Genomic DNA, 17,210 nt, shown 5'->3' with positions numbered 1-17,210 from the left:
CAGAAGCCGGCGACTGATGTGCCTCGCCAGGGAAGAGCGCAATGATGGTGCCAACTTGGGCCAGTGAAGCAACGTCCTCCACAACTAGACTGAAGAACAGAACGACAGCAACTTGTCTGTTCCCCTTCCCCCAATTCCCCAGCACTGTTCCCATCCCCCCAATTACCCAATTAAAATCTTTAAAAAAAAAATAAAAGAATAAAAAATATAAATGGCTTTAATTGATTGATAAATAAAAAGGCTCTTCATAAATGTCAGTGACATAAAAAAACAAAACAAAACAACAAACAAAAACCAAGAGGGTGATGAGGTTTTTCTAGGTGAAAAGATGTTGATCATGACTTGTTTAAAATGAAAAATGTCAAACAAACAGAAAAGTAGAAAGGAGGGTGCATTGAGCACCCAAATACCCCTTACCTAGCTTCAACAATTGAAACATTTTGCCATATTTGCTCTTCTCTCTCTCTCTCTCTGTCTCTCTCTCCTTCTCTCCCTCCCTCTCTCCCTCCCTTCCTCCTTATTTCTTTCTTTCCTTTTTTCTTCCTTCCTTCCTCCCTCTCCCTCCCTCTCCCCCTCCCTTTCTTTCTTTCTGAAACAAAATAGCCAAATGTAGTGTGTGACCCTTGATTACTGTGGTAGGGGTGGTAATGATGTGTTTACGTAGAATACCCTTATTCTTAGGAGATGTGTGCTGAAGTCTTTCGGAGTGGAGAGTCATGGTGTCAAGTGAGTCAGGAAAAAAAGCTGCAGATGGAGTGTGTCCAAATAAAAAGATAAAGTATCCCTCAGTTTGGCTTGAATACAGTTGTGATTTGGTGACCCAATATGAAGTTAAAATATATTAAGTGATATCTCTAGATTGAACTTCCATGAGTAATTGCTTTCTATAAAACTTATTGAAATAGAACATATATGCAGAAAAATGCACAGGTCATAGATGTATACCATTGGATGAATTCTGACCATTAGGGATTTAGTTGTCCAACTCTATTTAAATTGGTTATAAAAAAAGTATGAAAAAGTGTTTAGTTCAATGATGGGCATTGTGCATTCTGGGTCCAGATGACAATCATGGCTTGTTTCTCTCTCTATTTAGATATAGGTTCCTCTCCTGACCCATATGTTTACAACTGGACAGAGTGGATAGAGGATGGTGACTTGGAAAACGGCACCAACCAAAACCATTACAATGTGTTCCCTGACGGAAGGCCTTTCCCTCACCACCATGGACGGAGGAAAGGGAACTTCATATATGTGTTTCACACACTTGGTTGGACTTTTACGAACCTCCTTATCTTTGTCTTTACCTTTCCTTAAAATTAATTTTTTTCTCTTATTCTGTCATTGAGAATTATAATACTGAGAGTTTAATAATAATAGTTCATCTGTTAACTCTTCTACTTTCCTTAACTGGGATGGAGGGTGAGGGATAAAAATAAAACCTTGGATAGCCTTGCCAAACCTCCAGGACACCAAAGAATTAAAAAGAGGGGAAAAAATAGATCCATCTTTCTTTTTTAAAACAAAACTACTCAATCTTTTCTGTCTGTAACAGTAATACAAAAAATATTAATATTTATTTATTTGAGTGGCACTCAGATGGGCATCAGTTGATTTATTCTTTAATTTTCATATTGTCAAAAATGAATTTCTAAGAATTAAAGAAACCTGTTTTTTTTTTAGGAAATTTGGAAAATTCAGAAAAGTACAAATGAAAAATAATTAACACCAGAGGTTATCACTGTTAATGCGGTGGTATTTTCTTTACTAGTGTCTCTTGATTAGGATTATAATGTACACACAGATTTTTTTCTTAATATTTTTTACTATATCATTAAAATTCTTTATATACATTATTTTAGTGACTGCATAATGTGTAGAAATAGCATAATCTAAGCACTGTTCTTCTTTGACATAACCTACCCTCTTTTTCTTTTTTTAACCACAAATGGTATCCACTTTGCTTTATTGCTGGTGACATGATTATTTTTAGGAGGAGCAAATTTAAGTTATTAATAGCAAAGCTGCTAAGTTATTAGTCTAAAATGTCACCAGGTACCACCTGGCTCTGAGTATTTGAAAACTGCTACCAGTCATGCAGCCTCCAAATTTCTAAATGTTTTTCTTTGTACATTAGAGAAAGCTCCTCTTTCTCCAATTAACTTATTTACAAGCCAAAACAAAATATTAATAATACATTCCAACTGAATGAAATACAAAATGTATTCAAATATTATGCCCATCTAGTTAAATCGGTTGCTTGAAAGCTGGCTTTTTTTTAATGCCTTCATGTTCTTGTCAGTTAACTCACCAAATGTCACGATTTCTTTGACCTGACAGTTTGCATGGAGCCACGGATGCTCACTGACACTCCAGGCTCTTGTTAGACTAATGAACATCCATCAGCTTAACTGTGAGCTAGGATGTCTTTATTGAAAATCAGCTTTCAGCCAGAAATTGCTCTGTTTTTGTAACAAGACTGTTTTGAATTTCCATCTTCTGCTGAGGTCTTAGAACTAACTGGGATTCTCCCTCAACTAAGCATTGCCTCTGTGGCCTGTCTGTCAGTGCCAGGACTAACATGTTCCTCATTTAAAACTAACTCCCTGAGAGACACCTCTTCCCTCCAACAACCTTCATCAGAACTGCCTCGACATTTCAAAGTAAAGGGCGATTCCAAATTACACACCCCTTAGAAGACCAGTGTGTTCTGCTGACACCTTTTACCATGTGACAAACAAGCTCAATAAACAGCCCCATCTCACAAGTATCTATCTTGCAACACCTGTTGTTCCAATGACACGTCTATACCGGTGCCTCAATAGGATTAGAAAAGTCCTTGAGCACCAAAGGAGAGGAATTCCTTTCACTAGCCAGACAGTGGCAGTTCAATTTAGGTTAGGGTTGGAGGAAGAAAAAGAATGGCCAAAGTATCCTAGAAATGTGTTTATGGAACCACTCCATTCTTTTTTATTCCCACCATAGCGTTCATCACTTACTGCATATTTATATATGCATACTGTTTAAAAGTGGAGGATTCTAGTCTCCTAAAAAAAGAAAAAGCTGCTTAATAATATAGCTGAAATAGTAATATTGTTATAAAAATAACGTAGATTTTTAAATAAATTTTTTAAGCTCCACTGGATACCGCACCATTACATTCAATGTATTTTCTGTGGAAAATGCATGTATTTCAAGTGCCAGGTTACTTATAAAAAGTATATTTATTTGTAATGATTGTATTATGCCACTAGGCAGCTCTGTTCACTTTAACCAACTATACACAAATACATTTAACTGTGGGTTTGTTTTATAAGGTTTTACATAAAAATGAGCACCATCTTCCTTTCGGAAGCAGCCCATCCTGTTTTTCCTTTCCTCAGAGCAAACTCTAAATGGCAGTCACTAGTCTTTAAGAAACAACTTCCTATAATGATCATGTAATGTAACCAATACCTAAATATTTCCAATCTCTCAAAGGTCAGTATTTCCAGAAACTGGGGCGGTGTTCAGAGAATGTGTCGATGAACACAGCTAATGTGAAGCTTGGTCCTCAACTCATGGAAGTGGCCGTCTATGGAAGAAATCGGAGGACACATGTTCCCCTTGCAAAAGCGAAAGTTGTGTACCTGGTAACAGGTGGGTGGTGTGAACTCTAAATTAACTGCAGGTGGCACTTAGTTCTGGTGATGGTACTGGGTGGAGGAAGAGTTAGAGCCAAGTGTTCTGGGTTAGGTTACAATTTACCTGGACTGCTTCTCAAACTTGAATGATGAATTCCCTTGGTTTTCCAGAATAACTTAGGGCAACTCTGGAAAATTTGCATAGGGAAGGGAAAAATGATGCTGAATTATCCTTAATGAAAATGTTTAGCCTAAAAGCGTTTTTGAAGTCATCCACTCGTAATCAAGCAATCATGCATTTTTGTTGTTGTTGTTGTTTGTATCTTCTAGATCAGATTCCTGTATCTGTGAATATATCCCAGAAGAATGATCGATATTCTTCTGACGAGACCTTCCTTAGGGACCTCCCCGTTACATTCAATGTCCTCATTCATGATCCCAGCCACTTCCTCAATGAGTCTGCCATTTACTACAAGTGGGACTTCGGGGACAAAACTGGTCTGATTGTTTCCAACAATCACATTTTGAATCACACGTATGTGCTCAATGGAAACTTCAGCTTTAACCTCACTGTGCAAACTGCAGTGCCTGGACCTTGTCCTTCACCTACACCCAGACCTCCAAAACCTACCCCTCCTTTATGTAAGTGTTTTCCGGGTGATCTTTGCGGGGTGGGGTGGGAGTGGGGTGGTCTTTAACCTCTAAAAAAAATTCACATAGGTGACATTTTTAGATCCCTAGTTTAAAAAGTTGCGTACAGACTCTGCAACGATTCTATTTTGTACCTGTTGATTTTTAAAGCCATTTTACCACCATTTTAAGCTGTTAGACTATGGAAGAAAGAAGAATACGTCTAAAGTCACTTTGCAAGTCGAATTTGGCGACTGTTACACAGCTCTTGGACGTTCCTCACTTTTACTGGCCCTTGTTTTATATACAGATGCTTTCTCCCTTCTAGCCCATCACATTCTGTTTGTCTGCCTTATTTGTGTGTGTGTGTGTGTGTGTGTGTGTGTGTGTGTGTGTCTATGAGAAGACGTACTGGCTCCTTATACACATTCCGGCCATCCCACTTTCCTTTCTCCCCCTCCCGCTCTTCTCCCCACTTTCACTCTCCCCCCTGCCTTGCCCACACCCACCTAATGTCCCATGAAAACACAGCAATACTTAAGAGTAGTTCCCAAATGGCCCCAAAAGAATACGCCTTGAGAATATTTCTTGGCTACCAAGCTGGAAAGATTGCAGACATTAAAATTGTTGTGGATGGAAGGCATAATTAATTCAATCCGAGCCTCTAGTAATAGTCTACGAGGACACTCAGAAAGTTCTTAAGAGTCTACTTCGGGAAGTGTTAGCTCCCATCTGCTTCCCCACCCTTGCCCACAAAGCCTTAAATCATCTTAGCACCCCAGGATCCTGGAGACAGTTATAGGCTGACATCCTCTCAGTGGTCACAAGAGGGTGCCATCACCAAGCCTAGAGGGAACACTGCATCATGACATTCAGACTTGTTGCAATTGTCTTTACCAAAACCTGTTATAAACAATAAACTGTCTTAATAGTGTGTTATTAATAAAATGAGTTGTTAAGTCAAGAATATATAAATCAAGACACTATAATTTGTTACTGATTTTGATTAATTCTTTTTTGAAATGTTTTAAAATTACAAAATTAATGCATGCTCCTTAATAAAAAATTCACATATAGAAATCACGAATAAAAGTGAAAGTTCCTATTCACACTCTCCTCACAAGAGGTACATCCTGTTAATAGTTGGGAGTGTTTCTTCTCAAATCATTTTCTATGCATTTAGAAACACATTTCATAAATACACATAGGGTTTTCATTATTTTGATTTTTATGTAAATGGGTTCATGCTATATATATTGTTCTAGAATTTGCTTTTTTTCACTTAAATATCATAGACATATTTCCATTTATCAGTACATGTAAATGTAACTCACTTTATTCAATGACTACATAGTGTTCCATAGTATATATAAACTATAATTTTTTTTTTTAAGATTTGTATTGGGGTATTAGGGGATGGGAACAGTGCTGGGGAATTGGAGGAAGGGAAACAGACAAGTTGCTGTCATTTTGTTCTTCAGTCTAGTTGTGGAGGACGTTGTTTCACTGGCCCAAGTTGGCATCATCATTGCGCTCTTCCCGGGCGAGGCAGATAGTCGCCAGCTTCTGGACAGCTGGATGCTCACTGCGGCTGCTGGCCGCTCACACTGGCTGCTGGCTACACACGGTAGCCCATGGCAACCCACTGCAGCATAGGCTGCAGCCTTCGCCATCGCGGGCGACTCACGGCAGCCCAGCTCCAGGTTGAGCTGTTGTTCAGCATCTTAGCTGTGGACGGCAGTGTCACTGGCCCTCATATGTGGGATCCGAACCAGGGCCCTCTGGGGTCCCAAGCCAGCTCTTAACCATCGCGCCATTGGCCGGCTCTAAACTATAATTTTTTAACCACTCTCTTACTGATGGACAATTAGGTTAATCCTACCCTGAACTGAACAGCTCTAAACATATAGCTTTGTTGTGGTATTTCTGTAGAAGAATTAATTTCTTTGTCTATAAGTATTGACAATCTTCCTTACAAATAAGGGGACCAGGTGTAAAATTCAAAATTAATTACAGATGCCTGTAATATTTAGAACTGTCTAGAAATTCCTGAATGGTATGGGGCTTAATCTTCAGTTGCTTAATGTTAGTCTATTTTGAATTGCCTTTTTATTGAGGTAGTTTGTTTTTCTTAGAACCTATTTATAAAATAACATATAAAGTGTATTTTAAGTCAAGGAAAGGGTACTTTAAATTTCTGTTATTATTTTCCATAGGTTATACCATAAGATATAAAGCAGTAACCTTATGAGTTAAGTTTTGTAGTGAAGAGAAGTTGTCTGGCTTTATCTAAAGGTGTTAAATCAATCATAATTAACCCCAAAATGCCTTATAGCAGCTCTGAGAGTTGGGGAAAGGGGGTGGGTGGGAATAAGTAATGGGGCCCAAGGTGATTATAAGAGTCAGCCCATGACTTGAAAAAGGGGGATGAGGTAAGGTATTTGTTCTCTAAAAAGAGAAGATTTCTTAGTTATTCAGATCATATTAATAGGCTTGGGTTGAAATTTTATATCATGTTGAAATTTCCCGAAGAATCAGGGCTCTCACACCATTCTCTGGGTAATAGGAACAGAAGTAGTAAATTGAGCATACGATTTGCCTTCTATTCCTTCTTTTAAGGTGTTAGTCTTTCTCCTTTAGCCCTTTAATCATACTTTGATTTTATAGATATAGAAATATAGATGTACACTTGACTAGATATATCTGTAAAATTCCATAAGTGTTTTTATAAGCATTCTACCTGAGGTAGAATTGACTTATTATTTGGCCCTTTTTTTTTTTTTGAAGAAGTGTATTTTAAAATATGGCAGAGTCATGATTCCATGCTCTAACTTGACAGCTAAATTCTGCCTGTCAAGAACTTCAAAAGAAGTTTTCTAGTTTTCTGGGAACAGCCAACCATCTTTGATACCTTGCACAAACAAATCTGTTACTACAGAGCACATCATTTAAATCTCAGGACAGAATCAATGATTACCCTGTAAATTTCAAAGGACCTCTGTGAGACTTAGGGGACATTTCCAAGTGCTGCTATAGCCAAGCCTGCTGATAAGCCACTGCATTTGAATCCAACACAGTGTCAGAACGCTTTGGGGCTTTACCCAAGCAGCATTTCCCAAAGTGTGTACCATGGAACACTTGCTTCCAGAGATGCTCTGAGAACTGCTCTAAGAAGGCCCCTCTGGGTGAAGAGCATCATAGGGCACATTCATTCAACCACTAAAGGCTCTGAGAAACCCTGAAGAAATCCCCCACTGGCTTCATATTTACATGCCACTAGAGATGCAGTCCTTAGGAAGCTTTAATGCCCTTCCCTCCAAACTGAGTCCATTTTCATGCCTTTTGCAATTCAAGAGAAGATACCATTGTCTTTTCTGTGTGTTTTATTCCCAGTTTTTTAATCTTGTTTGAAAGGAATACTAACACCTTAATTAGTTAGAGCTTTTAAAATTGTAACTTTTTTTTTTTAAGATTTTTTTATTGGGGAATTGGGGGGATGGGAACAGATAAGTTGCTGTCCTTTTGTTCTTCAGTCTAGTTGTGGAGGACGTTGCTTCACTGGCCCAAGTTTGCACCATCATTGCGCTCTTCCTGGGTGAGGCAGATCAGTCGCCGGCTTCTGGACAGCCACTCACAGCGGCTGCTGGCTACATACGGTAGCCCATGGCAACCCACTGCCACAGCCACAAGGGCTGCAGCCCACGCTGTCGCCGGCGACTCCCGGCAGCCCAGCTCCAGGTTGAGCTGTTGTTCAACATCTTAGCTGTAGAGGGCAGTGTCACTGGCCCTCATATGTGGGATTCGAACCGGGGCCCTCTGGTGTCTCAGGCCAGTTCTTAACCATCGCACCACTCGGCCGGCCCACTATTTTTTTGAATTGAGGTAAAATTGTGTTTGTTTCAGGTGTACAGATTTTAAATTCTTTGCTGTATTCATACTCAAAGGGTTATTTTTCTAAAGTGTCTTGTATTCACTTCTTTCCTTCCCCATGCCTCAGCTCATCATTAACTGTGAGACTTTTGGAATGTAAGCTTTGGAGGTATGAGACATCCAAATAAGGAAAGAATTGCCTTTTTCCATGTTGCTTGCTTCTTAATCTATTATACACCAACCTTACATTTTAAACTATACATCTTATATATGTTATATCATATCCATGTCTAAATAGACATCTAGAAGTACATGTTAGGACAAGGAAACTGATATTTATTAAGTACTTCTGGCATGAGAAGCAGGTTTTATATACTTTATCTCATTTAAGTTTTATAGCTCAACCTTACTAGGTCAGGAAGCATTATTCCTGTTTTACAGATGAGTAAATTCAGGCAAACAGAGGCTAACTTATATGCTCATCATTTCAAACAGCTAAAATCAAGGGACCTGGAATTTGAGCCCAGAATACCTGCCTCCAAAATTAAAATATGACTTTATCTCTTGCGGCCTGTTTAGTTTCCTTATGATTGTTGCATCACACATTTGAATATGACTCCGACCTTTCATTTGCTTCTTATGTTTAAACAAGATATGGGGTTGTGTTTACTTACATAATTAAACAATTATAATGCCTTAAAGTTCCTGCATCTATGTGAATCATCACATATTCAGTTCAAATTACTGCAGCAATTTAATAGTGTAGGATTCTTGATGTTTTTTTGAAAGTGGGTAGAAAGATGTTTAGATTGTTGGTTACAACATGTGCATCTTTTACATTCCCAGCAACTAATCTAAAATCTTCTTATTCAAACTCTCCAGTTCCTGCTGGTGCCAACCCGCTGGAGCTGAGGGAGATACTCGGTGAAGACTGCAAGATTACCAGAGACGGTTACTTTAAAGCCCCTATCACAATTGTAGGTAAGACCAGCAGGGAAAGGAGGTTAGAATCTACCTCGGGCCACCCACTCATATCGCTGACTCTGAAGGGGCGGGGGTGGGGAGCAGGGGCACCCACTGTCTGCCCAAGGCCACATATGCACGAGCATAGGCTCCTAGTTTCTAGATACCCACCTGCCTACTCCAGCCTTCCTTAGACATCCTGATGGAAATGAGCCCTCCATGAGGCCCACCTACTAATGAGCCTACCTGGGACTGCATCCCCCACCCTTTGCATCCCAGAAATCTGAATGAATGTGCCTTGAAGGAGGGCCAGTAACAAGTTCCCACAACTCCCACTTTCTTCCCCTAGCTAATTTCACAAAGTCACACTTATGGCGTGTAAGAAGCAGGGATGAACAGGGCTACCGTACTTGGCTGGCTGTGTGTCTGGGCACAGCCCAAAGGTGCCCAACAGAGAAGACAGGTGGGGGCTGGAGCCCTTGCTATGCACCCCAGTTCTGGGGGTGGGGACTAAAACTTATGCTGTGCCCCCTGGGACTGAGCCACCTCTGCTAAGAGGAGCTGGCCAAGGCCTGAGCCTGGGGGCTGTGTCCTCCCAGGGCCACTTTTACCTGAAACACCTGCCCAGAGAGAGCGCTGCCTTCTAACATATATACAGACTCCAGGAATAAAGAGCTAAGTCGAAGAACAGTTCAGTTTGACTTTGAAAATGCTGCACGCACATGCCTCCGATGCTATGGGATAGATTTTCGGATCGGGTGTGTTTCTCGTGTGGCAAGAAGGCCGTGTCCATTTTGTTTGGCCTCCTGGTTTGTTAAGGTGTGGTTTGATTTGGTTTGGTCTCCATTGTATTTTGATGTGTTTTTCTATGGGGGTTGTTTTGTTAGAGGGAATTCTAGAGGTTAACATCATTCGGATGTCAGGCGTTCAGATGCACACGCCACAGCCTGACGACTCCCTGATGGATTTTGTCGTGACCTGCCAAGGGACGTGAGTACATCTTCTCAGTCAGAGGAAAGGGCCAAGCGAGGACCGCAGGCCTGAACAGAGGCCTTGACCTGAGGCCTCCCTTCTGCGTGGATTTAAATTCCTAGTTCATCAGTGAGCCAGGACAAGGAAGGACCCTACCAGGAACTCTCAAGCACGCGCTTGCTTTGCTAGAGTTGAGCAATGCTCATTCCTTTTCATTATTGGTGGAGTTTGAATAATAATTTGTGATTGAACACTTACTATGTTCTTAACATTTTACATCTGTTCTTGTATTGAATCCTCACACAATCCTATGAGCCTCCTCAGTTTACAGATGGAGGCCACGGTAATTATAGAATTTGCCTCCATAGGCAGTGGGTACCCAGCAGAGCACGATTCACAGGGCAAGGTCTGGCTCAAAACCCCACTTTTTTTGTTTGTTTTTTAACTGAGCCATCCTGCCACCTGTTGGCAGCTCAGCGGCAGCTCAGCTCGGGCCAGGACTCGAACTGCTGTTGCTCAGAGCTCGCACTCTTGAGCGAGCTCTTAACCAACTGAGCCACTTGGCCGGTCCCAAAACCCCACTCTTAAGCTCCCTGAGGCTCCCCTGGAGTGGCAGGAGGCCAGTATGGCGTGGCTGTGTCCTGGCATTAATTAATAGCAATGCCTGATAATTCTGTCTCTCTTTATAATTTACAAAGCTCTTTGCACTAGCTAATTTGACTTCTATGGTTTGGTTATAACTATAGATAATAGACTAAATATATATTAATTCATATATGTACCATATCAATGAACTAATTAAATATGTTAATGAATTAACTGATTCACATATATGTAAATCAAGTAATTAAAATATATGTGCATGTAAATGTATACATTAATTAAGAGCATGGGAAGGTATAAAAAATGTGGCCTTATTTGGTAAAAAGGGGTAGCTAAGAAGTTCTTCAGCTTGGGGAGAGGAGTGACAGAAGTGAGGATGACAGACACTAGAGGGAAAACCTGACTAAAGGAGAGAAGCCTCTGCAAGAGGCCAGGGTGTGCCCTCCTCAGACCAGATCAGAGCTTGGTCTCTCCCTCCAGGAAGTCTACTCGGAAGTGAAACAATGGCTATGACAGTAATGCATGGCCAGGTAGCCTAGTGGTTACAAGGCCAGTTGTCAAACATCTTTTGTTCAAGTCCCAGCTTCACCCCTACCTGCTCGTGTGACCTTGGGCCACTTATTTCCCCTCCCCAAACTGGTTTGTCTCCTGTTACACTGGGATCATATTACTTTCAAGTCATTGAGAGGAATGGACAAGACCACATCATATAGGTAAAACTCAGTGCCCTGCGCACAGTAAATACAACCTAATCAGCTGTCATTGCTGCTGTTGTTATATCTCTCAGGGACCCAGGCAGGGCCAGCTCTGGAATTTAATAACACCTTTGTCTAATACCTGAGCCGTCTGCCTCTTTGACCGTTCTAGGGAGCCAAAAGATAGAGGGAGTGACTTGGGCTTCACACCATTTCCAAGAGCCCCTTGCCTTGAAAATTTCTTCCCCCTCTACCTCCAGGGTCTCACCTTCGGGAGGGTACAGCAGAAACAGTAGCTCACACCTGACTTGTTTAAGGGTAAATGATGTGTAACTATTCCACATCATATGGTTTGCATAAAAATAAGGTGGAATTTAAATTTATAGAACTGTAATGATTTTTCCCTTTAAAATGACTGCATTCTTTTCTCCCCCTCCTGGTGCCATCTGTGCCCTCAGCATTCCCACAGAGGTCTGTACCGTAATTTCTGACCCCAGCTGCCAGATCGCCCAGAACACTGCCTGCAGCCCTGTGGATGTGGACGTGGGCGATCCGTGCTTACTGACTGTGAGGCGAGCCTTCAACGGGTCTGGGACGTACTGCATGAACCTCACTCTGGGGGATGATGTGAGCCTGGCCCTCACGAGCACCCTGGTCTCTGTCTCCGGCAGAGGTAAGTTTTGTTTTATGGTTGTACAAGCATTTCATAATGCAGATCAAGGGCGTTGTCTTCAATACTAAAACTATTCCGAGCTCCATTACCAATGTTTGATTTCATTTCACTGCAAAACTCATTGAACTATTGTTAATGTGGATTTGAGAACTGGCATTAAAATCCAACAGCGAAGCTATTGGGTTGTCGGAAAAGTCATGACGTATTTTTTCTATGTTTCTTGTTGCAAAAATGCATCGTGACTTTTCCGACAACCCAATACTTGGGGAAGGGATGAGAGAGAGAGAGAGAGAGAGAGTCACCAAGTAAAATAGTGGCCAAAGAAAAGCCATTTGATGAAAAAAATCAGCTGTGATCATGGAGCAGTAATAACAGGATATGATCATTTCATGCTCAAGTAGAGTTGTATCTTGAGGGGGAAGTGTAAAGCTCAACATCAAAAGTAACAATGTTCTCCAACGAAACTATAACAAAGGGTAGGCTGGTATCCTGTTGTCATTAGAATCCACCCAAGACAAGGTATGAAGACAAGAAGAGAAATGAGAAACCAGGGGGACCCCTGGCTCCCCTCTAACTGGCCGTGTGTCCTGTCTGTCCCTTCCCATATTCTACCAAGCATTACACTGAGACTGTACCAAACCAACTGACCTATTCTCAGATGTTCACCAGAAAAACTAAGCTTTACCCTCCTGATGCTTGGAGATGTTAACAAAATGTTAACAAAGTGGCCTAAAAATTTTTCTTGAAAACATTTTCATTTGCTGTGGCTTCCAGTGTTCCCCATCCTCAAAATCAGGACAGGATCTGGTGACCCTAAGTGGATTTTACTTATAACCAACTTTATTGTGAGTCACTGCTTTATCTCTTACTACATGGTGGGATGGAAGGGAGAGATTAAACTGCACACATGTTACAGCACTTAGTTTGCTCCTTAATTTGAGGATTGTCAGGTACAGTCTGATGACTAATTCACAGATAACTGCTTTGGACTTCATAAGGTAAAATGTACTTAAACATATAGTTACCTGTTAACAAGATAAAAGGCAGCTTTAACCTTGTTGAAAGAAAAGCCTAAGTAATCACACATATAATTATTTGTATGAGGGCTTATTGTTGGTAAGATCCAAGGTGTAGATTTAAAAACAGCAACAACAAAACAGGAATACCGAAGCCCCCTGCTTCCTGGAGGGCGGGCCTTGGGTGGACGTCTCCAGGGCGGAAGGAGGCAGGCTGTCGCCTCTGTACCCACCCAGGTGAGCTTGGATCTTCAACGCTGTCACCTCCCGGAGCTGCTGCACGATTGCTCTTGTGCTGCTAACAGTTATTTTAGAATTGCCTTTGGAGTCATAAACTTGCTGTGAAGCTTCCTGGCTGCTGGCAAACCACGGGTCTCTTGTCTGGATTAGATGTCTAGATATGTGCCCTCCTTTCATTCTCCTTGTAGCGAGCGATAACTTGAGGGGTGACCTGAGCCATTTTCAAAATTCAAATAAAGGAAGTTCAGAAGGAGAGCTTTTAATCCAGGGACCAATGCAACTTGATGACTCAGATTTCAGAGTCAGAATTTCAGAAATGAGGTCATTGTTCAAAGACAAACCCATAGACTTTTAGCTGAAATGGGTTCATGAATAAAAATTCATTGTCTTATTCATTGATTTTTTTCATGGATTCAGTGAACATGCAGGAAGCCCCTGCAATTCTTTGAACAAATATTCATCATCTACTGTGTGCCCTGCACAGCTCTAGACACAAGGTACACAGTTCTAGATAGAGTGGGGGGCAAGATGAAGAAGACCCCTGCTTTTAGGAGCAGAAATAGACAATAAAGAAATAAGATGACACTGTGAAGAACATAAAACAAGGTCAGGGCATGGAGAGTAGCTGGCATGGGGGGGAGGGGACAAAGGCTGGCCCTATAGATTGGGAGGTCAGGGGGAGTCCTGCCAACCCAGCAGCACCAGCTTAGTGAAGGGCCTTCTCTAAACTGAGACTTGAATTTCAAGAATGAGCAGTCAAGATAGGGAAACAACCTAAGTGCCCATTGATAGCCAATTAGATAAAGAAGATGTGGTACAAATATACACTGGAATATAACTCAGCCATAAAAACGAATGAAATCTTACCATTTGCGACAACATGGATGGACCTAGAGGGTATTATGCTAAATGAAATAAGTCAGACAAATACTGTATGATCTCACTTATAGGTCGAATCTAAAAAAAATAAAATAAGCGACCAAACAAAACAGAAACTCATAGATGCAGAGAACATTTTGATGGTTGCCAGATTGCAGGGATGGTGGAATTGGGGGTCTGGTTAAAAAGGTAAAGGGATTAAGAAGTACAAATTGATATTTACAAAATAGTCGTGGGGATATAAAGTACAGCTTAGGGAATATAGTCAATAATATTGTAATGATTATGTATGGTGCCAGGTGAGTACTGGACTTACTGGGGGGATCACTTCGTAAGTTATATAAACATCCAACCACTGTGCTGTACCCCTGAAACTAATATAAAATTGAATGCCAACTGTAATTGAAAAAATAATAATAACTGGAAGCAGGTAAACAATTAAGAGGTCTTCTCAGGGGAGAGGGGCTGGAGGCTGGGACTGCAATGGTGGCAGAGGAGATGGAGGAAAAACAAATTCCAGTTAGACTTTGGAGGTGGAGTCAAGGTTAGTTGATTTGCTGGGTTCCAGGAGTACAGAGGAAGACATCACCCTTGCTTTATGGTTCTCACACTCTAGCACGAGAGAAATACGTGTGAGGAAGCAATTGCAACACAATGTGATTGAGGCAGATGAAGGGAGGCAAGTAGAGTAGTGAGAAAGGAAGGGGTGACCTGCTGTGTCATGAACGTCTGGAAGGCGTCCCGAGGGGGGAGACACTTGCGATGAGCCAAGGGAAGGACATTCCCGGCAGAAGCCATGGAGATTTGAAAGAAGAGAGGGAGGATGGGCAACTCCCAGGATTTTTAGCAACAGCTGGAAGGTAGGTAGTTGGAGATGAGGCCAGAGGAGTGGGCAGCCGGATCACCGATCGCTTCACCACATGGGTGCTGCTGGGTCAGCGGAGGCCTCAGCAGATGTCTCCAGGACATGACATCTCTCTCCTGAGCCCTTAACACAGTGTTCCAGATGTGCTGACTCATTCTCTAAATGGAAGATAAACTGACTCAAAGACTATGTATTATTTAATGGAAAAGATTACTGAAAGCCCAGAGGGAGCCATGTATCTTCTGAAAGCTTCCTCCCTCATTTATTTAATTGCATTACAAGCAGCACGTCCTCTAGGTGGAAGATGTCACTAATATGGTCTTTCTTCTATTTTAAGATGCAGGCTCCCCTGTAAGAATGGCAAATGGTGCCCTGGTCTCTGTTGGTTGCTTGGCTATATTTGTCATCGGGATCGCCCTTTGGGGGTATAAGTAAGTTGCTGGTTCTAATACTTTAAATTACTATAGTATATTGTCAGAAATAAACAGCAATATGCTGCACAAATGGGCCATGCCCCTTTTTGGCTTTTAACCATTTTGTGTGAGGGAAGGAAAAGCTTCCATTGAATGACGAATACCAAACTCGCCTGTTGATTTTACTGTGGTTTCTTGAAATCCTAAAAACGCTACCAGATGTCAGTAACTTTACAAAATTGAGTCAGCATAATATTTAACAAATAACCTCAAATTATAATAAACAGGCACATTTCTTGCATGAAGAAGAGAAAATAAATGTATTTCCATAAGATATCAGTGTGTTAAAAGCAGTATAGTAGGTTAAATGGAATTAATCAATTTGTTGTTTGCCCTCTGCACTGGGTATGTAAAAGATTGTAGGAAGCAACATATTCCAGCTGGAGATCCTTTTTTAATCCATCTAACACATTGCTTTCAGAAAACACAAGGAATATAAACCGATAGGAAAGAGTACTGGTTTCAGAGGCCAAGGCCTGAATGTTTTGCTCAACCATGCGAAGGTCAAGTTCTTCCCTGGAAGCCGAGAAAAAGATCCACTGCTCAAGAACCGACCCGGAATTCTTTAAACCTTCAGCCTTATTTCTCACCAACAGCTCTCTCTTCAGTGCCCTATATATGAGCTGTGCTATAGAGTAAATGACTATTAACTTTTTTCCTAAAGATTATTGTGAAATATATATTATGGTTTTGGGGAGGTACAATTTTTTTTTAATAGGTTAAATGGCATTCTAAGGAAGTGGTGAGGAATTATACTTTACACCGCCTCCGCCATATTATATAACTGACAAAATCGGTGAGCAGTGCTTTCTTTCATTGTGATTTATGTTTCACTTATGTGATGTAATGTCTTACGTCATTAGTAGAATAGACATACTGTGTCCAAAGCATAGGAGGAGAAGGTACTATTATTCATTAGAGCCTGACCTAGGTTACCCAGCAGGAGAGGCTGGACAGTTTCCATATAACCACATGCATAAAACCAATGCACTGCATTTCCTGATGTTAAGATCACATTCCAAGCTAACTGAATCCTATTTCAATGTACATGCCTGAGCTCCCAACAGAACAATAACAGGCCAAACCTCTACTAGGATGTGTATGCTTGTAATACAAAAATCATCATCATCATTATCACTGTTTAATAAATAGGTGTGAATATTTTCATGACAGTCTGCCTTGCCCAGCTGTGTAAAGGAATGGTATTCATTTATTCATTCATCCCATGAACATTTATTTAGAGCTTTCTGTATATCAGGCATATTGCTAAGCACATGGCCCGGCATTCTGAATGCTGACACTCTTGTGTATCTATCTGAATTCCTGTACTCTGGTGCATGTATTTGAAATTATACAGGGGTGCCAAAAAATGTATACATATTTTAAGAAAGGAAGAAATTGTATTAAAATTGTAATACTCAATATATACCGATAACAAAAGATGAATACAAGTCATGTGGATATATTTTGGGGGCACCTCCGGTATACTGTAGTTTTCTAAAGGGGGCCCATGGTTTTCCTACTAATTTCTCTACTTAAATGATAAGAAACTTGATCAGTAAGGGCTTTACCTCCAGTTATAACTAAAACTACCGTATGTTAAACATTATGTTTTTTTTCTCTCCTTTCGGGAAAATAAAGTCTGAAGAGGAACAAGATCCTAGAATTGTAATTATTTTCCAATGTGTTGTTTGCCTTTCAATTTCAT

General features: G+C 40.9%; 1 protein-coding gene across 1 annotated transcript in view; it reads left to right on the top strand.

Moving 5' to 3' along the window:
- The window catches only part of GPNMB (glycoprotein nmb), a 33,285-nt gene extending 16,125 nt beyond the window's left edge, over positions 1-17,160 (top strand). The window contains exons 4-11 of the mRNA XM_019651982.1: positions 1,097-1,270; positions 3,481-3,639; positions 3,954-4,265; positions 9,006-9,104; positions 9,974-10,076; positions 11,815-12,029; positions 15,367-15,460; positions 15,924-17,160. Coding sequence (XP_019507527.1) covers positions 1,097-1,270; positions 3,481-3,639; positions 3,954-4,265; positions 9,006-9,104; positions 9,974-10,076; positions 11,815-12,029; positions 15,367-15,460; positions 15,924-16,071 — 1,304 coding nt within the window. The 3' untranslated portion in view covers positions 16,072-17,160. The remainder of the gene's footprint in view (positions 1-1,096; positions 1,271-3,480; positions 3,640-3,953; positions 4,266-9,005; positions 9,105-9,973; positions 10,077-11,814; positions 12,030-15,366; positions 15,461-15,923) is intronic.
- Positions 17,161-17,210: the final 50 nt, after the last annotated feature.

Source organism: Hipposideros armiger, unplaced genomic scaffold (genome assembly GCF_001890085.2).
Source record: "Hipposideros armiger isolate ML-2016 unplaced genomic scaffold, ASM189008v1 scaffold_171, whole genome shotgun sequence".
Classification (NCBI taxonomy): domain Eukaryota; kingdom Metazoa; phylum Chordata; class Mammalia; order Chiroptera; family Hipposideridae; genus Hipposideros; species Hipposideros armiger.
Note: the sequence above shows the minus strand (reverse complement) of the source record. Positions and strands in the feature narration are given on the sequence as shown.